Source organism: Camelus ferus, chromosome 10 (assembly GCF_009834535.1).
Source record: "Camelus ferus isolate YT-003-E chromosome 10, BCGSAC_Cfer_1.0, whole genome shotgun sequence".
In the NCBI taxonomy this organism is placed as follows: domain Eukaryota; kingdom Metazoa; phylum Chordata; class Mammalia; order Artiodactyla; family Camelidae; genus Camelus; species Camelus ferus.
Window position 1 is genome coordinate 50371995 of NC_045705.1, and position 23269 is coordinate 50395263.

General features: G+C 46.2%; 1 protein-coding gene across 3 annotated transcripts in view; it reads right to left on the reverse strand.

The window, feature by feature from the left end:
• Window positions 1-23269, reverse strand: part of PARVA (parvin alpha) — a 146379-nt gene that overhangs the window by 66496 nt on the left and 56614 nt on the right. Inside the window, exon 1 of one of the 3 annotated variants that reach the window (XM_032489011.1) lies at window positions 6986-7028. The exons of the other annotated variants lie outside the window; for them this stretch is intronic. Coding sequence (XP_032344902.1) covers window positions 6986-7013 — 28 coding nt within the window. The 5' untranslated portion in view covers window positions 7014-7028. Of the gene's footprint in view, window positions 1-6985; window positions 7029-23269 lie in introns of those variants that run through there. 3 annotated transcript variants of the gene reach the window in all.

Genomic DNA, 23269 nt, shown 5'->3' on the forward strand with positions numbered 1-23269 from the left:
TCCATTTTACAGATGAGGAAAATGAGACCCAGAGAGGTAATGTAACTTGAGCAAAGCCACACAGCTCGAAAGTGAAAAAATCCAGATTTGATCCCAGGCCAGCTGGCTCCAGAGTTCACATCTTTAACACTACACTGTATGTTGTCCCAGTTTTATGAAACAGCTCTTTTTTTTTTAAATATATGAAAATGTCTGAAACACAGTCCCTTCTGCAGTCCCACGTAAAGCCAAGAGAAGTTTCATGGGGAATAAGCTCATGTACGTGAATCCCCACGGGTTGTCTGATCCCTCTACGGAGGCTCAGCCTCTGTGAGGGCAGATTAAAAAGGAGGTGACATTTGAGCAGCATTTTTGTTTGTTTTAAATAACAAGTGGATTTATTTCTCGCTAGAAAAGAAAAACATGCTCATGTAAGAGAACTTCGAACATATAAAAAAACCAAGAGAAAATAATTCTACCCTTAGAGATAACATGTCGTATTTTCTTACCAGCTCTTCCGTCTTAGACACACACACACACGTACACTGGGTACACCTAGTTCTATAGCTCGCTCTTATAGTATCAGATAATCTCACTGTGCTTCCTTATGCCATCAAAAATATCCCTTTAACTGGCTTTCTCAATCTCAGATGAGGGCACACGTATACGTGACTTAACCATTCCGTAACTGTCGGACATTTAGGTGGTTTCCAGTCCAGGGGGGAGGTGGCTGCGTCTGGAAGGTTGAGTCATTCACCAGCTATGGAGGGGGAGGGCGCTCAGGCAGCGGCACTAGCAAGTGCAGCAGGATGTGGTGCCTCTGGGGAACCAGATGACAGCCCCATGTGCGGGTCAGGCCACAGGCTAGTCTCTGTCTTTCACGGATGAGGAGGCTAAAGTTCAGAAAGTTTAGGAGATTTCCCTGTAAAGGTCCCTAGAAGAAGATTCTACCATCTCCCTTCCCCAGTGTCTTAGTCTGGAGTCATCTGAAAGAAGAAATCCCAGGGAAAGGGGTGAAGGAAAAGGACAGTGATTCAGAGACGGAGGAAGAGCCAGCAAAGGGGGCAACCTTACTGAGCCAGTCACTGTGGGCAACTGAGCCTCAACCCCATGGGACTGAGAACCTGTAGACAGTGTCCCCAGGAGACGTCTCCCCATTACTGAGGTGACCCCCAGCGGCCACCTCTCCACGCTTCCAGGCCACGCTGGGTGCCAACTGAGGGAGCTTCAAAGCTAGAGCCCTGGGACAGAAAAGTGAAGGTGCCAGATTAAGGTGGGAGTTCTCTGTATGCACCCACTGCCTGCCATTGCCAGGCTGAAACAGGTGGCTGGGGGCACCATGTACAGGGCAAATGCATCTGCTATGCTCACCCAGGGATTCTGGGACCAGGGCCCGCCACCCTTTCCCCAGGACACAAATCCCAGGAGACTGGGTGAAAGGCTAAGAAGATACATTTTTAGCAACATATCTAGGAGGGGAACACTCTTGTTCTCCAAGGAAGACGCAAACCAGCATGGATGGGCTGTTATTATGACACGAGGCCAGTGCCATTCAGAATAAACATTCCCTTAGTCCTGACTGTGATGGGCCTGTGCTGGAGATTCAGAGCTGAGCAGGATGCCAGCCTTGCCCCCTGACCCGTCTCAGGTCTGCTCTGAGAGGATGCCAGGGACTGCTGCTGGGCGTTGCTTCCATCAGAACACACCACCATCCTGAGGAAACTTCTAGGGTGCAGGGGAAGGGATGTACCCTGCGCTGAGCTCCTACACAGGCCAGGCCCTGGGCTGAAGGGTTCTGTTCATTACTCATCCTCTACATCCCTTCTGGAGAAGAGATGCCTTCTTCTTGGGGACATAGCTAAAATTTTGGAACTAGTTCTTCATCACAGCATCATGATCAGGAAAGTCTTTGATTCCTTCTTCTGATGGATGGGTCTTGTAAAATGTGCTCATTCCCTTCCTCCCTCTCTTAAATGCTGATTGAGCACCTGCTGTATGCCATACACTGTTCTAGGGAAGAATGAATCCTTGCCCTAGGAGCTGGCAGTCATGTACACCCGGAGTCTCAGTGGGCTGAGGGCCGGCACAGGCATGGCTCTGGGTGATGAGGGAGACTAGGCCAAGCTTGCACTGCCAGGAGGAACCAAGGAGGGCTTCATGGAGAAGGTGGGGCCAGACTCTTCTGTGGACAGATCTCTGTTTTCCTCTCCATCTCACTTAGCACCATTTGTAATTAGCTATTGGTGTGCATACTTGAAGGACCCCGTCCCCGCCACTATTTGGAGCACTCCAAGAGACCTGACGCCTTGCCCGCCCCTGCACTGCCAGCACCTGCCACACCATGACTGCTTAATGTCTATTTTCTGAATAAATGGACAGTGTGGCCATGCTGGCCCCTGAGCAATACTCTCTTCTAGCAGAGTCCCACAGCCAGATGAACAACTCCGCCTTCTACGTCAGAGCACGATGGTAGTCTCAGGTGGGTCTAGGCTTTAAGAAGAGAAGGAAAAGGAGGTGGAGGCAGCAAGAAAGGGAGCAGAGAGGGCCAGGGTGGCTGGCGCTGAGCACGGGGGGTCTGAGCATTTAGGTGGAAGCATTTTTGCTTATCATCTAGGCCTTCTCAGCATCGTGACTAAGTCCTGTCCCAGAGCAAAAATCCGGGACCATCACACTGGAAGTGGCAAAACACTGCTGGTTACTGTCCCTCACAAGAGCGACTGCACCTCCCTGGTTTTCTTTTCAACCAACAATCCATGTTGACAGCAAATCTGTACAGAGAACCTATTAAAAGAAATTGTAGTAAATCAGAGTTGCTTTAACCATCTGTCTGGCATTCTGACTGCATGCCTGACACTTGCACTGTAGCTTCCTTTTGTACAACCTTCCATTTGATTTAATTCCACGGATAATTATCAAGTCTTGACTACATGCAAAGCGATGCATTGCGAGCCTCAAGCTGGTTGCGTCTTCCAGGCCTAGAGCACAATTTAACTTACGACAAAAATAAACATGCACAACGGAAGAAGAGAGCAACAGAGGCCACAAGAAACTGTAAAGACTATTTCAAAGACGGTAACAGTTTACCCATGTGAGTAAGCGTGGGATAGCTGGGACCCCACACGCATTCACTTGTCTAAATATGCCTTCGACAGCCTTGCTGAGCTACTTTCCTGGGTCTTGGGGTCAAAGGGATGAATGAGACCCAGCCCCAGAGCACAGCACAGCCCCCTGTGGGAGCCAAAGTGGCATCACTTAGCCCATTGAAAGTGGAAATCAGGGAGGGCTTCCCAAAGGAGATGTGTTGTTTGCTCCTAAGAGGGGAAGGAGTTCACTAGGGGAAGAAGGAGCAGGACATGCAAAAGGGCTGGAGACACGAGAACAGGTGCGTTTTTGGGAAGACTGCTGGAAAGTCGTAAGTCTGTGAGGTGTTAAGAGAATGAAGCCAAAAGCCAGAACGCACAAAGTGTGGATTTACTCCTGAAAGCCACGGGGAACTGCTGCAGGGTCAGGAAAGCAGACATCAGCAAGTTTGCAGAAGGGCTTGGGACAGGTTCTTTGGTGGATCCATCCAAGCAGAAGTCCTCCTGGGATGTACCACCACGATAACGCAGTCTGAGCGGCCTGGGCTCTGGAGAAAGGTAGACTACTCCCAGCTCTGCCTCCGACCTCAGTGTCCTTCCCCTCTGCGATGGGAACCACCATACTTAGCTCAGAGCTTTGTAACGAAGCTCAGATGACATAATGGACATGAAGTGCCCAGCACAGGAGGAGGACATGCCTTGGTGAGCACTTGGTACTTGTTAACCCACCCCTCCCCACCTTTCCCCAGTGCGTGCCCCGTAACGTGGGAGAGAGAGGGACCGCTCAGAGATGATCTCACGGAACAAGAATGACTCTGGCAAGCCAACAGAGCTCAAAAACAAAGTTGGAGGCGACTTTAAGAAATTATGATCTATTCTCTTGTCTTGGGTCGATAAAAAAAGAGACAGGACAGTGAAAGAGCAAGTAGAAGAAGGTCCATGAAATGCTTTAAGATGCGGGACACTCGGACTCAAGTGGCGTGGTCAAAGGGCCCAGGCGGGCTGGAGAAGGAAGGTGGGTGTTATGGAGCCTGCAGGGTGGGCTGGAGGCAAGGTGAAGCTGGATGGTGACGGCGGTGGGCTGACAGCCGTCGTGGTCTTAATGGGTGGCTGTGCTTTGGATGGATTTTCAGAGGTGGAAAAAAATGGTGCTCAACACCCACAGCACCTGGGTTGTGGCCTCTAAATAATGATGCCACTTCCCATAAAGGAACCCCGACTCCTTGCAGAAATGGCCGATTCTAGCTCTGAGGAAGAAAATATATAAGAAGAGCTTGGAACATCTTATTGTTAGAAACTAGTAAGTTAAGCATTTCTACTAGATTAGGATCATATCCTGGATGCTTCTACTGGCTAAAGCCAGAAAAAGCTGAGCACCAATGAGGATAATAACTGCAATGGATTAAAATGCATCAAATCTAGTTAAACCCATGAGTTAGTAATGATATTAGAAAAACAAAACAAAACTCAACACGTCTCCAGTCACCTCTGGAGGATGCTAGGAAATCTGTTCATTTTGAAAACTGGTAAATAAAGGGGAAATATCTTATGCTTATCCTATTCTAAATCAAACTGTACCTGTGCTGATCAAATACTTAGTGAGGCAAAGTTTATCTTTACAAAGCATTTTAGCTGGTAAGTGATAATGGAATAAATGAATGAGAACATAACCATTTGGAAACCCCTAATGCATTAAGGTTTCTAGGCAATGATCACCAGTGGTTCCTGACAAATCAGTGACAACCAGACACAATGTCTCTGCTCCCCCGCCCCCACAGAGACATACCACCATCAGTTCCATATCTCCCTCCCAATTTTCAGGAGATACGGGGGTCGGAGGAACGTGTTAAGTGAGACCATCAAGATACAATGAGCAAAATCTAGACTGTGGGAATTCTGTTCTTCAATAAATCGACTTCAAGGAATGAAAGAGATCTGACATAACATCAGTCAATTGCAATGCATGGGCCTTATTTTGATCTTGATTCCAACTGTAAAAATAATAAAGAAATGAAACAAAATTATGAGACAACAGCTGAAGATGTTAAGGAATTATTAAATACATGTAATAATTGTATTTTTAAAAAGAAATCCTTATCTTTGAGAGCTATAACTGAAATAGTATATCTGGGATTTACGGCAAAAGAATCTTGCAGCAGGGGCAGAGGGTCAGAGGGGAGGTATAAATGAAACAAGGCCGGCCCTGGATTATCACTGTTGAAGTGGGTGATGGGTTCACTCGGGGTGTACTACACTGTTCTTTCTACTTTTGTGTTAGGAGTTTTTATAGTAGGAAGTTCTGGGTTTTGTTTTTTTCATGGTACCTAAGAACTAGATTCTGAACATGGGAAGCAGGAGGAAACCACAGGCTTGTTTTGTAAAACAAGGAGGCAGATCAGGGCAAGCAACTAAGAATAAGGTCAGTCTGGAAACAAAAGATGCAACTAATATGGCAAGCATAGATTAATATTCTTAATATATAATGACTTCATTAGAAAAATCCATTAGCAGTCTATCAAAGCCCCTAGGGAAGTTTAATAAAATACATTAAGTGGCAATTTATACAAAGAAAAAATATAAATAACTAGTGAATATTGGGGAAAATATTCAGCTCCATTGGTCCACAGAGATGTAAGTGAAACAACATGAAACGCTTCACAGCAGCGGCCCGGGACCATCTCTCTGGGCACCTTCCTCCCCTCCGCGTCTGCTCCGCCCACTGCCCCAGCCCACCAAAGGGCACACACCTGCTCTGCTCCGGGCAGCCCTGGGTCAGCTGTAACTTCGGGACCCCTCAGTCTCCTCCTTTCCCCCAGAGTTGCTGTTCTCTCTGGTTGGGAACTTCAACACAAATGCTTTGCCAGAGGGTGCAAAGGAGTGAATCTGCGGTCCAGCAATTCATCAATGGGCTGAGAATCTGTGATGGAAGCACGGCGGGTCCCAGAGAGGAGCGGGGTGCCCCCTACACAACTTCAGGGGAGCCAAGGAGACTCATCACCACGGCCATCCCTCGGGCTCACACATGACTGAGAGTTGCTCACGGCTACCCATTTTACTTCTTTATTTTATTTTTTTTAACTTTTTTTATTGAGTTATAGTCATTTTACCATGTTGTGTCAAATTACTTCTTTATTAACTGTGGTCTTTTCAGAACCCAGATCAAAGAGTCTGAACTGAGGTAACCTTTAACCTGTCAAAATCTATGAGGAGGCATAAACCCAAATATGTGAATTTTCAAGCCATGTTTAATCTGGGTGAAAACTGAGTGGAAAGTCTTGCCAAGAACTTACACGTACATCAATCAAACCCATTTCAGTTCTTGTCTTCATCTGTTTATTCCAAACTATTTGGGGGGATTGCAAAGGCCCCTTAGGCATTACTGATTATGAGCTCAGTAAGCTATTTGCCCTGTCCATATTCCCATCACTAATGAGAATTGCTACACCCACTCTGCTCCAGCTACAGAGCAGAGCTGGCTGTTAGGTTTCAGGAAAAGCATTTAGCAGGCTAACAGCTCACAGAGGCCAAAAGCATCTCTTTACACTTTCAGAATGCACGCTTAGATTTACCATTAGGTAGGGGCAGAGGACAGCGAGCAGTAAAATTAGGTAGATCTTTTCTTTCGTAAGTCCTTCACTCCTTTATTTCTGTGTTCACCCTCATCCCCCCTTACCCTGAAACATCCTACACACACACACACACACACACACACACACTCACTCCATCCCTCCCCTCCAGAGCGATCTCTAACAAGAGCTAGACTAATACAGGTCAGGATGACACAAAACACCTTCAGAGGCAAGAAGAGGAGGCACCTACCATCTCAGAAGCCCAAACACGGGAGATGCACCAGCAGCTGACCAGGGCACCCCCAAAAGAGAACCCCCCCCCATAGCATGTCCAGCTTCATCCAGGCTCTGACCCACCTTTAGGGCAAAGTGCCCCACAGCCCATGGTCTAGGATTTCAGCCACAATCATATCTTCTGCCCAGAGGTGAGCTCTCCCTGTGGTGGCCCACACCCCTCTGCTTTCAGGCTAATTTTCAGAGGTCTGGAGGTCTGTAGAGATAGAGAATCTTTTCCACTGTTTCCCGAGGAGAAGGCTGCCTGCTCAACACAACTCTCAGCTCGGTGCATCAGTTGAACAAGTGGCTGCCTATATAATTTAATATGATGCCACATGAGACTCCCAGACCTGCTGCAAAGCAAACAGGATTCTGCCGCTCGCCTCTTGGCAACTGGAAATCTGGAATGCCTGCTTGTTTCTGCTCAGTCTGGGTATACAATTCAACTTAACTGCCAGAGTTAAGCAGTGGTGGAGGCTGGGCTGGGTATTTTCAAGGGGTCGATGTTAGGGCCACAGAGAAGTGGGTCTCATCTGGGGGGAGTCCTGAAATTTCTTAGTCTGCCTACAGAGTCAAGGTCATAAGCATCTCCTTCAGCAAAGGCAAGGTGTGGGTACAGCTGGGTGACCCCAAGAAGCCCTGGATACAGCATGAGGGCCATGCTGTGCCCTCAAGCCTCCTGTCAGTTGTGGTGGGGGAACCCATCCTTTCAGGAAAGATAACCTAAACCTGCATGTAGTGAGGTAATGAAGATAGGAAGGGATCTACATACACATTTCCAGCCATGAACTTATCATTTTAGGTGCGTGTTAAGGCCAAGAAGAAAACTTTCTTGTATTTGAATATTTGTCACAGTGGCCCACTCAGTTTATTGGCTGGTTGGTTTAAAGCAAAGCCCTGGTGGGAGATGTGGGGGCAGGCCCTGGTACTGTGTACCTGTTTCATGCGCAGATGAAGCAGGGAGGGGACCCAGCACTGGCACTGGCTCAGTGGACTCAGATGCTGGGACCATCTCATCCGCACCCTGGTGGAGTACTCCTGCAGGGACTCAGGACTGGTTCCCAAGATGCCAGGTCGTGGGGCACTGGGCAGAAATGCCTACTGCTGTGGTCAGTCTTCCAGGACCCTGAGCCCAAATCATCCTGCCCCAGTGGTGGGGTGAGACTAAGCAAGGGGACAAAGATAAGATGGTCTGAGAGGCAGTCCTAGGGAATATCTCTGGGCTGGAAGGAGGCACCAGGTCAATTAAGCAGGGGATTCCTACTTCCTGCTCCATCGGACTCCAAAGACCAAGGTGTGGACTGTGCTGGGAGACAGTGCTACTGAGCTGCCCAAGGGTGCTCAAAAACTCGGGAGCATCAGACCCCTGGAAAGGGCTACCACTGAAAGCAGAGCCTTTTCATAAATATTAGCTTTAGGACTCTCAAGAAGCACTATATTCTTCAAATAGCTAACACCTAAAAGGCACAAAGTATGCAAATTCAACTAACTTTTTTTAAATTAATAATTATGTGGCTGGCATTAAGTCGACCTTGCATGCATTATCTCATTTAATCTGTGGGATGCTGAACTCGTAAAAGTGAGTTTATGTTCTACCTGCTGCCTAACGCAGAGTATGTAAAAGAGAAGTCCAGAAATAGCACTGCAGGGCTAGACTAAAAGGTTTTGATTCACAGCAAAGGAAATTTAATTAAAGCATGTAATGCCAATTACTGTCATTCATAATCATATTATACCTCTCCAGAAATAATACAGATATAAAAGTCTAGAGTTACCTGCATGTTTGATGTAAATAGGATAAAATTATCCAAGTTCTGAAAATGTCCAGATATCAGAAAGAAAAAAAGTATCTCTACCTAGTGTCATGTGTCATCAAATTTCATTAGGCAGGGACATGAGCATCCAGGCACAAGAAAGTCCACCCCTCCTCTGTGAGCAGGTTGTAAAAACTTCCAAAGGTGCCTGAAAACCTGAGGTTAACATGGTCATGATTTTTGAGCTCCTGTAAACAATCAGACACTCCTGCTTGTTTTTGACAAAGCCCAGGAGAGGCCAGACAGCAGACACTCTCAGCCTGTCCCATCACTTTTTGGACTCTGTATGGTGATAAGGACCACATCCTTTCAAGGGGAAGCACCGAGGTCCAGTGGAGGGAAAGAGTGACAGGAAAGCTCCAGGGCAGAGAAAACATGGCACAACTGCCAAGCCACAGCTGGGTCTCAACAGGGCCATCTATGGGCATCGAGCACGCTGCCACTTCATTCCCCCGTCCCTTCATCACTTTCTGAGTGTGCGCTATTGCCAGACCTGGAGCTGAATAGTGGGGTCACTCACGGAGTGAGAGAGCACTAAGGTCCTTGCATTCTTAGGATTACAGTGCAGTGGGGGAGATGGACACAAATTTTTAAAATACACACATTCATAAATACAAGGCAGGTTCCACCAAGACCTAGTTTCTGCACATCTGAAATGGGTAATATAAGACATCTATTCCATGGGGTCCTGACAAAAGTGAAATAAGTCAATATGTACAAAGCCTTCGGCTTAATAAAAATTAATAGAAATTCTACTGCTACCAGTATTACTATCCTTACCACTAACAATAGTAGAAGCATGATTTTGGGTAAGTTACTTAATTTTCTCACATTTCAGGTCTCCCATCTGTAAAATGGGATAACAAGAGTTCCTAACAAAAGAAATTAAATGAGCTAATATGTAGAAAGTGTTTGGAACAATGCCTGGCACACAGTAAGAGTTTGATAAATGTTAGTTGCTAATGGTGGTTATTATTTTGCCAGAATCTTAAGACATCACATCAGCTCATAATATGCTTACAATCTAGTCCAGGGTGTCTCAACAGAGACACTATTGATGTTTTGGACTGGACAAGTCTTTGTTGTGGGGGGCTGTCCTCTGCACTGTAGGGCATTTTGTAGAATCCTGGCCTCTTCCCATGAATGCCAAGAGCACCCGCCCCCAAGTCACGACAATCCAGAATGTCTCCAGACATTGCCTAACGTCCCCTGGGAGGGAAAAATCACCCCATAAAAAAACCACCAGTCTAGCTAGAAAGTATAATGCACCGAGATGAAGGGAGACAGTGCAGAGCTAGAACCTAGGGTCATGAGGAAAAGAGCCCTTGAACAGAAAGCCAGCGAAGGCTCTTCCAAGAGGGGGCCATGAACGGTGTGCTTCATGACCATTTTGAATCTAAGTCCCTTTAGCTCAACATAAAAATTACTTTAGTGAGATTTCAAATCGCAAAACAAATTAAACATCGTGACTAAACCCAAATGAAAGCAACTATAAGACGCTGAATATAATTTTCCATTACATGCAGTTCCCTCCTCTCACCAAAATCCTGACCGAGCTTCTTGGCTAAATGTTACACTGATTTGATAAGCTGGGAAGAGAAAAAAAAAAAAGAGGGGAGCAGGGGAAGGGAAACTTCTAGGTCACCCTTGGAAAACCCTGGAGCAATGTCCACTGACATCTACGGAGATGAGTCCAAATTTTAACCAAGTAGTAGCAAGTGAGCTCGCTTTCAAGAGGAACAGTGTTTGGCCCCCACGGGCTCCTGGTTGCTGCATCCCATCCCATCCCCATGGCTTGGACCAACTCTTGCCTCAGTTTCCAGGATTCAACTTGACCTGAGACTGTCCTGGGCTCAACAGCATCATCATCTGACCCCAGTACAGTGCTTCATTCCAGTACCAGACAGTCTGATATCCAGGTTCTTATGGTTGACCTTCTGCCTTGGTCCCTGTTGATGAATCCCTGTCCAAGAATCTTCCTGGTACCCTACCCCAGAGCCCTGACCACTTGCCCCTGCTCAGTGTCTGGGCTAAAACACCAGACTGCCCCAAAGTTGCCACCTGCTTTTCTGAACATCTGAGCATCACCCCCCAAGTCCCACTTGCTGCGCTTGGTCTACCCATTGGGACACCCTATTTCATCGTGGACCCTTCTTTGCTGCTGTTGATTTTTTGGGACGGTGATCAGAGACTGATGTACTCTATGCTGGCCAGACTCCATCTTTACTGTTAGCATGGGGACCAGTAATCTGAGTGCAATCCCATCCCCAAGGAAGAGTCAGATCCAAGTCCCATCCCTCCCTGCCTTCCCCCTTCTGTTGTTGATAACTGGTCATGCCCCAGTGTGACCAAGAGAAATCATATTCTCTGTGTTTGGTCATCTCTGTCGCATGGTAGGTGAATCAGGCTGCTGCTCTGTACATGTGACTCAATTAGGATGTATAAACATGATATACCAAGTACCCCCTGTAGGCAAGATACCTTACTGGGTGAGGGAAGGGGAAGAGAACTTACTGAAGGTTTATTTTGTACCAGACATTCATTATATGATGCTTTACAAGATTATTTAATCTTAACTCACAACTACCCCAAGAGGTAGATACTGTCTTTAACAGTTTCTGTATGAGGAAGAGAGGCAACGAACCATCAGTTAGGGACAGCGGTCCTGCTGACTTCAAAACTTAGGCTCATTCCCTGACAACCAGGAGTGGTCTTTTTGATAGGAAACTGGAACCCTGTGGGGTTTCTATTCTTTCTCCTTCTCCTTTTTTTTCACCTTTTATAAATTTTCATTTTATACATGGCATCTGCTTTCAGGGCCAGTGACTGAACTCAAGAGCACTCACATAAACTGTCCTCAGCCTCCGTCGCCATTTTTTTTTCTGCTACGAAAATTCAGGTGTCAAGCACTTTTTCTCGAGGTCACACAGAAAATGAAATGTGGGATTTCCACAAACACTCTCAAGGGGTCTGCATACAAGCAGTTAATGACACCTTATGGCAGCCACCATCCCAGTGAGCAGGGTACCAGTGGGACCTAGGTTTCCCAGAGGGAGTCGAACACTATCTGCAGGGCTTGGTGTTCAGCAGTGTGCTCTGGCCCCTCTGTCCCTGCCGCCAGAGGTAAGTTTGTAAGTTTCATATTTGCACAATGAACTACCCCCCCACCCCTTATTTTTAACAGATTAGCACTTAAGGCTTTAAAATACCACAAAAATATACACTAGAGATTGCACTGGCTTTTTCCTGCAGGGGGGTTGGGGGGTAACCAAACTGATCCTTACGTGGATGGACCTGAAACAATTTCATGGTTGAGTTTAAATAGCCACGTCTGAGGATCTGAGTAACACAGAGAAAGAACCTCATCACCTGTTAGATCCAGGTGCATAGGCGTTCACGGGTCACACTCAAGAGGGAGAGAAAAGAGACAGAGAACAGAGGGTTCGCCAGCAGAGGACTACAACGCTGATTTGGAAACAGCTATTCATCCTGTGTAGAGAGCCATGTGAAGAAGCAACCAGCATCAACCCGAGACTCAGTCTGCAGACCCACAGAAGTCTGAGCTATGTTCTCACTTTTCTCATTATTTTTATGGTAAACCTGGCTACACTTAAAATGTCTAAAACCAGCAATAATGAAGCAATGAACCAGAAACCACAGAAGACACCTTTACCCTAGAAAACTGTTAAACCACACATTTTAGACTCTTACCTGATCCTTATAATTGGACAAAACTAGCTTTCACATGACCACATCATTACTGCCAGTTTCATTGTACTTTTTCGCCACTTAACATTTTAAAATATGTCTTCCTTCAAATTTACACAGTGAACATATTTGATATTTTAATAATATAATATTTATCCTAGGCAATAGAATATATTTAAGTCATCACACAATTGCCAGTAAATTGGGTTGTCTCAGCATAGGTAGAACTGTATACGCGTACGTGTGTGTGTGTGTGTGTGTGTGTTTGTGTGTATACAGTTGAGCCTTGAACAACACGGGGGTTAGGGGCATCCACCCTCTTCTTGGTGAAAAATCTGAGGATAACTTTACAGTAAGTCCTTGGTATTTGTAATTCTGCATCCATGGATTCAACCAAGCACAGATCATGTAGTGTTGCAGTACACAATTATTGAAAAAAATCTGAGTATGAGTGGCCCCATGCAGTTAGAACCCACGTCGTTCAAGTGCGTGTGTGTATATACTTTTTTTCCTACTGTTATTTCCCTGGGATATATTTCCAAAAGTGGAACTGTTGAGTCAGAGTCAAGGATTGATTTTGTGATGTATTTTAAGTATCATCATTCTATTCTCCAGGAAAGGAAAAAAAATATAATTTATAATGCCTTCTGTGAAATATGTTTCCACAAAGCCCTGCTCATGTTATACTTTATAGCTTGTATTTATTTTTGATAATGTAGATAGGGGTGATATGGCAACTCATAGCTATTTTAACTTGAATATATGAAATTACCTCCCTGGGATGTGTTTACAGTGAATGTTTCTCTTGTGTGAATTATGTACTCATATCCTTTGATCATCTGTCCAATGAAGTCTTGATTGTGCCCTTTAAGATTTATATAAAACTCCCCAAAGTGTCTAGATGGTAAGTTTTGGCTGTTACGTTTATTGTAACTACTTCTCTAATCTTTTGCTTCTCTTTCTATCTTTTAGTTTTATTGATTTTTTTTCTACCAAAAAAAAAAAAGACTTTTAAAAATGTAATTGAACCCATCAAACTTGTCACTGATAATTTCTTCAATTGCTTCAATAGTCAGAAAATCGTCTTTTCTCAACAATTGGGATAAGTATACCATTAAAAAGAATTAGCTCTCTAAACCGCCTGGCATTTGTTGTGGTATAGCGATACAGTGACCATATTTTCTAAATCAAAAATTGGAACATACGATCTGACAAGTGCCAGTATTCTTATGGGCAAAATAGGACAGAATATTTGAAATTAAGACTGTCCTAGAAAATTGAGGACATATGGTCCCCGTATGTATGGAGCAAGCTGTTATTTTAAAGGTACAGTGCCAGACCCTCTTCTCGCAGCTCCTGTCAACCTGAAGCAACAGAGATGTTTAGCCTGAGGTTCACCTCACCTGAGTCCTGAGCCCAGCCTTACCAGAACACGAAGGATGCTGGTAGGACCAGTTCCCCTCGAAGGAACAATCCAGAATTAGTTACGTTGCAAAAGCCTACTGCTGGCCCCTCCAGATCCACCTCTCTGTTCCCCACCTTCTCCTCGCCCAGGAGGGACTGCAGTAGTGGCCCGGGAAGGCCAGGTTGGGTTATTTATTTCCTGGTTCCCTTGCCTGTGGAGTCACCATCCCCAAAGGTCAAAGTCTGCTGGGTGGCCCTCCTCACACCATTTTTCCTATCCCAGGAATTCAGTAACCACTCAGGCCTAGGAGCAGTAACAGCTCCTCACCTCCCCATGGTTACTAGGCCCAGATGGAGTACACTTACCTCACTTCTCTGAAATAACCCCTTTATTAAACTGTACATGAGCTACCCAGTTTGAGTGGGGCAGGGACCTGCACTGAGATACCCAGTATGCAGGCTGCCTCGGTGAACGAGTACCCGCGACTGCAGCTGGTTTTCCCTAGACCCCATCACTGAATTAAACCATCACAAGGTTTAGGCTCCTTCTCGAAGCAGAGCCCTCCCCGGACCACAGCCTGTCTGACCACTGTGCCAGCCCCTTCCTTGGAGGACAGGATCTCTCCGCTCCTCCCACTGACTGCAGGACAGACCACCAGGCACTACAATCCAGCTGCTCATTCGATCTTGAAATCCTGAATTTCCTGTCCTGGTTCTATCCAACCCGGCTGCCTTCTCTTCCGCTAGGCCAAGATTAGGGTCACAGAATGCCCCCAAGGTTCACCTCTGCGGCAACAGCCAGGGCTTCTTTCTTCAAGTCTCTAGAAGGCCAGAGACTACATACCTTTAAGGCGCACTGGGCTGGTGTCCATCATACGTAAAAGCCGGGACAGTCATCACAAGCACCGGGTGGTCTCGTCTCAGCATCTGCTCCTGGTCCCCCACCCCTTCATTAGTGGGGGCCCCTCTCCTCCTAGCCCTCGCACGTTGGCTCCTGGTGCTGTCTGGAGGACCTCGCAATGCCTTCCCTTTCTACTGACCCACCTTTTAGCCCCAGCACTATCTGGGGCCCTACTGCATGTTCCCATTAGCAACCCGGATTCCACTGCTGCCAAGTCCATGCCACTTGGGGGCACCGCTAACGTGCCCCCCACTCTGTGGGGAAACCATGAGCAGAGAGAAGTCAAGGAGCAGGAATTTCAAACCACACAGTGCCGGGGGTGATGACCTCTAGGTTCATCTCCACCAGCACCCACAGAGCCAGGCTCAGGACTGTCAAACCACACTGAAGGGGACGAGGCAAACAGGAAAGACATCATGAGAAAGGAAACTTGGGGCCCAGACAACAAGCAAGTGGTGATCCACACGCATGAGAAAACTTGGTAAGGCTTTGGAGGAGAAGCCGGGCTCAACCTAGAACCTGAAGGCACAGGAGAGGAAGCAAGACTGGAAGCAAGGCCTTAGGGACAAAAATCAGCAGCACTTGTGACTATATTAATCACTGTTGGCTGAGGGCACAAGGAGGGAAGGCAAAAATCATGCCACACCTGCTTCCATCTAAGCTCTATGTGCTCCTGTTGGACACCAACTAGGCTGCATCTGATTCCCTGGGCCTGGAACAAGGCTGAACAAGAGCAAGCATCATAAATGCTTGTTGAATAAGAATGAATCAGGACATGACACAGTTATTGCCAAAGGGCAAGAGTTCAGCTTTCTATCTCGGAATCCTACATTTGCGAGGGGAGAAGAGTTACCGAGAGAAGAAATAGTTTGTGATGGATGCTTTTAAGAAGTTAAGTCAACAAGCATCAGGAAACACCTGGATACAGTTTCCCAATGGCTATGGAAACAGCTTATTTCATTAAGGGGCTGTGGCGGCCCTCTGTCTTCTACCCTCATGCAGCTTCGGGGGGGCAGGCTCTTTCCCCTTGGGGTCTTCAGACTGAAGCTTGGCATCTGTCTTTCTCAGGTTGCCTGGTAAGAGCTCTGCTCTTGGGCTGCACTCCCGAGAGCTCAACCTGGGCACCTGTGCACACCTGAGCAGCGTGGGCTTCCTGTCTTGGGCCTGAGGCTTCTGACCTGCACAGTTGCTGACCCCTCCTCCCTTTTTAAAGCAGCCTCAAGCTCCTAGTGTGAGATTCACTGGCCTTGAAAACACAATGTCTTTTCCTGTATTTTCTATTCCTGTCTTGGGCTCCATGTGCTTCTTTAGGCCATCCACCATCCCAGGTATCTCAATGTCTCCTTAGTAATAGCGCTAATATAATCATTTACATTTGCTTAATGGTTTACAAAGCTTATTTAATTCTGCAACAATCCTGCTAACTGGGTATCATGATCTCCAACTGACACTGAGGCTCCCAAGTGCCAGGCCCCCAGGGATCTACCCAAGATCTGGGACTCCTCATCTTCAGTCATAGCTGCTGCCTCCTCATCTGTCTCACTCCCTACAAAGAGTAAGATCAAGCAGAGCTGAGCACCTCCTGTCGCCATGCTACTGAGTCAGTCCATGCATCAAAGAAGGGTTGGACCAGGCTACAAGACGTGAGGTTCCTTCCAACTCTGAGCCTCTCTGATTCTATAATCTCACAAGCCTTTAACCTGCTGGCAATTTGCCACAAGCAAGCTTTCTCTCTCAAATCCCCCCAATTTACTATGTTCGTCACTCAACTACGACTCTACGTTTTTTGAAGCTAGGCAGTGAACTGGGTAGCAATTCCCTATCTCCGATTTCCTAGTCTGGAAAATTGTGTTACATCGGGCAAATGGAAGAGCTACCAGCAGCAAAGGGAAAAAAATCATAAAAATGTAGCTGTTTTTGTTTCATCCTGCCTTCTTCAGCAGATTTGGTCGGTGACCTCTCTCTGAGTCACGAAAGGCTTTAAAACTTGCTCTGATTTACATCTGCAGGAAACAGAGTTTATGTCTTGCATTTTTCTTAAAAAAAATTCTTTTTTCATTCCCAAACCATAGTTTATTCCCTTCTATATGGAATTTCTTGATAATACCGCAAGACAAAAATATACATACATAATAGCTCTTCAGCTCCGTGGTGTGGATTAACCAAAACCACTCATTTCAACAAGAGCCTGCAGGCTTTAAGCCAATTACCCACAATGTATTCTGTGAGATTTAGCTGGACGGTCCTCTCCTCATCAATTAAGTCATGGGAAAAGGCTCAGGATCACCAATGATCTCACTTGGAGAGTGACCCACAAGGAAAATCATTTAAAAAAAAAAGAAAAAAAAAAAAGTTTTCTACCAGAGAGTTTAGAGGCAAGGGGCTATTTTCATTATTCTTGGCATCTGAAGTATGACACATGGTCTAATCTTTCACATCTCTATATACTGAACTGTGTTCCAGAGGAAAAATAAAGAGCCACGATTTAGCAAAGGTCAAGAAGACAAAGTTTATAGCTGCACCCCCCCACCCCCAGGCTAGATCTCTGTGGATTATGGCCATTACTCTTTAGTTGCAAGCAACAGATCCCCATTCCACCAGCCCCCATGCTAATTAATTAAAGGAGATTTAAAAAATAAATACCATGATAGAATCCTAAAATGGTTCCTCAAAATTTTTTATCCTAATGCTAGACTGTGAATATGATGAGTTATCATGCCCTGATGATGTTAGGTGACAAGGCAAAAGGGGTTTTGCAGATGTATTTAAGGCTACTAGTTAGTTGATTCTGAGTTAATCAATAGGTTATTCCAGTGAGATGCACCTAATCACATAAGTGCTTTAAAAGCAGAGTTTTCTCCTGCTGGTAGCAGAGAGGAATTCAGAGAGCATGTGGGAGGCTCTCTGTTGCTGATGTGGAGAGGGCCACACGGCAAGGAGCTGAGAGTGGCCTCTGGGAGCCAAGAGCAGTCCCTGTCAGCCAAGTCAGCAAGGAAAGAGAGACTTCAGTCCTACCACTGCAAGGAACTGAAGACTGCCAACAAGCTTGAGTTTGGAGGCAGATTCTTCCCCGGGGCCTCCAGATAAGAAGCCAGTCCTGCCAACAGCTTGACTTCAGTCTCATGAGACCCTGAGCAGAGAACCCAGCCCACCCAGACTTCTGACCTATGGAACTGTGAGATAATAAGAGGGTGTTGCTTTAAGCTGCTAAATTTGTGAGAATTCATGACGCAGTCAGAGGAAACAGATACCCAGATGAGTCCACAGACAAAACAAACACAAAAACAAATACAAACAGAGTAAGGCCACGAGGAAGGAGAATCCCCCAGGCAGTGAAACCTTCTGACCCTTGGACTCTCCCCTTAGCTTTTCTTTTGATACTGACCAGCTTCCCATGCTTTCATGTTACGAACACGGCTTTCAGCCCAACCCTGACCAACCCCACAGGGCCAGAACCTATCACCAACCAAGAAAGTCACTGGTCCTTAGTTCAGATTCTGAGAGAGAAGCTGGCCACTGGTCATTCATTCATCTGGCAAATACTAATTCAACACATATAATGTGTTAAGAAGGTGCCGTGGGGATGCAGCAATGAACAAGATAAACTGCTTGCCCGGAGTTTAAGTTCTAGCAAAGGCGAGATACGATGAAAAGGCAAACAAATGTGTATGTCAGGCCAGCAGTGATAGGTTACGAGGGAGAAGGGAGCAGGGCAACGGGAGAAAGGCAAACAGGAAGTGCTGTTTTCAGGTAGGTGGTCATGGGCCTGGAGGGGAGGGGAGCGTCTGAACAGAGAGTTGAGTGACGTGCAGGAGCTGGACAGGCAATGTGGTTATACAGGTGAAAAGGCCGTGGTCTTTGTGCAGAGTGCGTATGGTGCCGAGTGGGACGGCCAAGATGGACAGTCAATATGGTACCATGATGGCTGCAAAGGAAATACGTCCATGGGTCAGCGGCAACATGAAGGCTGATTAACCTCTGGTGAGGCTTGGGAGTCTGTGGGGAGGTTGGAAAAGGTATCTCAGAGAGAGGGACCAAGGAATTGAGGTTCAAGAATAAATAAGAAAAATACGAAACGAACATAGGTATATATATGCATGACTGGGACATTGTGCTGTACATCAGAAATTGACACATTATAACTGACTATACTTCAATAAATAAATAAATAAATAAGAAAAAATAGGATGTTCCCTGGCAGAGGAAGGGAGATGACAGCCTTCCTATAGCCAACCTCTTCCTTCCCAGAGACTCTATACCTTTCTTATACCTTGAGAATGTTTCTCACGCAATCTGAAAGGACTAATTTCTTTTCTTTCATTTCCAAATCATTGCAGAGGGATACTTTGCAATATATGATAAAATAAATTTCTAGATAATGTCAGTTAACCACTATATACAAAAATAGATTAAAAAAACAAATTTCTTCTGTATAGCACAGGGAACTGTACTCAATATCTTTTAATAACCGTTAGTGAAAAAGAATATGAAAACGAATATATATATATATGAATAACTGGGACATTATGCTGTGCACCAGAAATTGATACTGTAACCAACTATACTTCAATAAAAATAAATAAATAAAAATGAACACTATTTGTTTAAAAAAAGAGAAAACGTTGAAATAACAGGGCATACAAAATACAAGCACGATGATCACGTGCTCAGATGATGCAGTAGTGTCAAACTGCTATAAAAATCTCTCCCCTGGTGGTGATGAGAGCACAACAGTGTGAACATTTTTAATGCCACTGAACTGTGCACTTAAAAATGGTTGAAGTGGTAAAATCTACGTTATGTATATTTTATCACACGCAAAATTTTCTCCTTCATTTTCATAATATCTCCAGTAGAAACTTTAGAAAATCTGAAGTTACTTTTAAGTTGGTTTTTTGCTTTCATCTCTGTCATATTGTGATTTACAAGAAGCCCTTTCAACAATTTCTTGGTTTTCATCCCCATTTCTGTACAGAGCTCCTAAAACTCTTAACGTTACCTAAGTGATAAGGACAGTAAAGGACTGGTATTCCCAACACCCGCTTTTCAATCACATCTGAATTTGTATCAGTGAGGTGAGTTTCAGAAAGCCTCCAAGGGTGGGGGCCAGTTGCCAGAGGAACCAACCACTTGATTAGAGGGTTAGAACTTAACCTCACCCCCTGACTTCAGGGGAGAGGAGGGGGGCTGGAGATTAAATTCAATCACAAATGATCGATAATTTAATCAATCATGCTTGTGTAATGAAGCCTCCATAAAAAATCTGAAAAAGGAGAGGGTTCAGAGAGCTTCCAGTTGGTAAGCACGTGGAGGTACTAGGAGACTGGAATGCCCAGCAGAGGCATGGAAGCCCCGCACCCCTTCCCACACACCTTGCTCTAAGTATCTCTTCCCTCTGACTGTTCCTGGGCTAGACTCTTAATAAACTGGCAGTCTAGTAAGTAAACTGTTTTCCTGAGTTCTTTGAGCCACTCTAGCAAATTAATTGAAACTGAGGAGGCGGCCGTGGGCACCTTCAGTCTAGAGTGGGCCAACCTGGACTTGAGATTTGCAGCTAATGTGGAGGTGGGGAAGGGGAGGTGGTCTTGTAAGACTGAGCCCTTGAGCTATGGGATCTGAGGCTACGTCCAGGTAGATAGTATCAGAACTGAGCTAAATTGTAGGACATCCGGTCAGTGTCCACTGAGAATGGGATTACTGCTTGACAGTATTGGAAAACACACATTGGAATCTCCAATATGAAAACTGTCACTAATGCTTTTACAATTTTTTTTTTTCTTTTGAAATAGTCTGCACTCCCATCCTTTCCTTTCTCACCTAAACTTGCACTTCCTCAGACCAGGGTCTGGTTCCTGCAACCATCTGTCCAATGTCCTCCCTGGCCCCATTCTCCCAATCAAAAATGTCTTATATATAAGGAAGCTAAACTAATCTTCCTAAAACCGTTTTCACGTTCTCACTTGAAAATATTCATTGACTCCGCTAAAAATGTTTAGTGGCATCAGTTTTAATTCCTTCACCCAACTTCAGCAGAACTCATGACGGTATCACTCATTGCTCGCTTTATATTAACGTGACATTCTACTCCAGGCAGCTGAAGGTTCTCCCAGGCCCCTTGTCCCGTCTGCTCCAGCCCACACTGATCTCTCCATCTCACGCTACCCCACCACAATGAAATCCGGATGAGAGATTGTTGAAAGGGCTCTAAATGCGTTGTGTGTGGTTTCAACCAGTCTGGGAACAGCAACCAGTTCTGCCCTTCTCGAGAAGAGCAGTGCCATAAAGGAGGGTATTAAGTAATTAGGGATGAGCTGTCAGGTGTGTCAGATTTTCAGTTAGCCTAGGAGCCTATCACTGTATCAGTTCAATCATCCTACCGAACTAAGTCTAGCAAATCATAACGTCTTCCTAAGATATGCTTTATACTGAATGTGAAGAGGAAGATAATATTATCTATTATGCAAATGAAAACCGTGAGGTACAGCCAGGAGAAAAGTGAGTTGCCCAAAGTCACACAGCTGGTAAGAAAAGGATTCGAAACAGAATGTCAGACTCGAAACGCGACACTGTTGCCGCCTCACATGCCTGCTTTTAAATGGCAGCTCTTCTCCAGGTTCTAGGAACTGCCCATTCCTCATCCCTGACAGCCTGAGAATTTCACACCCGACCCAGCAGTGCAAATCCTCCATGGATGCCATGGGCTTGCCATCCAGAGTCCACGGGCACCGGCACTCGCTTTCACCACCAAAGCTGAAAACTTTTCAGCCCTGAGACACATGCCGTTGTCTCAGAAGCAGACTGTTAAGCATCATCAGTCACCTAGGGTGTTTCCCTTCCCATCTGTGTTGAATGAGAAGGATGTTTTCAGAAGTAGCCTTTGGTATGATCAACCCTCTTTGCTTTTTCCCATGTTGCGGGATCAGGGTCATGGCTAGAAGTGAGAGGAGAGGAGGCAGAGGACAGGAACTTGGAATAATACTTTTTAAGAAGCAGAAAGAAAAGGAGGAATCCGTGGGGAAAACAGACCCATCGTTCAGAGTTGGGGGAGCCTTTAGGGATTCTTGTCACAGCTGAGGAAGAGGAGTGCTCTGAAGAAGCAGACAGTTGAAGAGAGATCATGAGAGACAAAGAAACAAAATTTGGAAGTCAGGCGGTCATGGGTAACCTTTGCTGGAGCAATTTCAATGGGAGCAGAAGCTGGATTGCAGTTTGATGCATGATTAGAAACGGTGAAAACGCAGTGCTGTAGATGCGTTTTCAAGACATTTGCTGAATAAGGGAAGAAAAGGAGCTGACTGAGGAGAAAGGATGGGGGTGGCACTGAGGGTTGAGGTGATGTTAGACCTAGGGGTTTGTCCCAAGTCATTTAGACAGATTATGTGATTATCCCTAGCAGCTCTTAGCAGGCCTGTGGCAGGCTCAGCAAAAAGGCCTCGTGAGTGGATTGAGGCTGGGGATTGCACAGTGGGAGCAGTGAGAGAACAAAGGGAGTTGAGGTGGAGATGGGGAAAACCGAGGATGCTGGAGAACATGGCCGAAATAATCTACAACTGACCAGGCTGGGGTGTGGGTGGCTGAGGGTCTGGGAGAACAGAGGGTCGGGAGCTAGAGGTTGGAGAGCACATCTTCCTGGGAATTACGGAGTAGAAGAGATGGTGACATGGAAGGTGGTAGGGCAGGGAAGCTCAGAGGGCAAGTGCTCATGATTCCAGACATGGGAGCGAAGTCACGTGGTGGAGTGGATGAAGCAGCCATGGATGCAGAGAAGATGGGAGTGCCACGGCCGGGGGACAGGTCAGTGAGAAGGCGGCTGTGCGGACGACTCCAAGTGCCAAAATCCTTGGTGAGTGAGACGCTCCCAGGAATTCATAACAGATGGGACTGGGCTAACCAGGCACCTCAGCCTAAAAGGAGGGAGGTTTCAAAGGAGTCATGGAGGACAGTGAGCTACAAGTGTACATGGAAAACCAGGGCACTCAGGAAGAAAGCCATGTCCCAGAGACAGCCCAGGGTTTCCAGGAAAGCATCTGAGAAATCGGTTAACGATGTCTGATATTGGGGAGTTTCTTAACAGCAGAGCCAGGACTTCAGAGGGAGAGCCTGGTGGCAGGGGTGAGTAGAGGAGCCTGGCAGGAGAAAGGGGCGCTGAACTGGATGGGAATGAGAAGACAGAAACACCACCAAGCAGCGGAGTGGGGCCCCGTGTCGTGGTGGCCCCACATAAAGGGAAGGCAACCCAGGAGTCTACCCCGAGGAGCCGCAATCGTTTTGCAGAGGCCTGGCATGGCCACTGTTCCCCGAGATGGTCATTTTGGCCCTTCTGCCTCCAGCTGATCTGTAAATGCTGAAGTCCAGCCACCTGGTGTGGCCATAGCCACAGCGAAGGCAGCAAGCACCACAGAGAAGGACAAGAGGCGAAGGCCAGAGTGGTCCTGGCAGTGGTGCGCAGGACAGAGGAAGGTGGGGAAGAGGAAACAAAGGAACTTCATAAAGCCTAGTTTATGACTTTGGTGGGAGACTATTCCTCCAAGGGTTTAA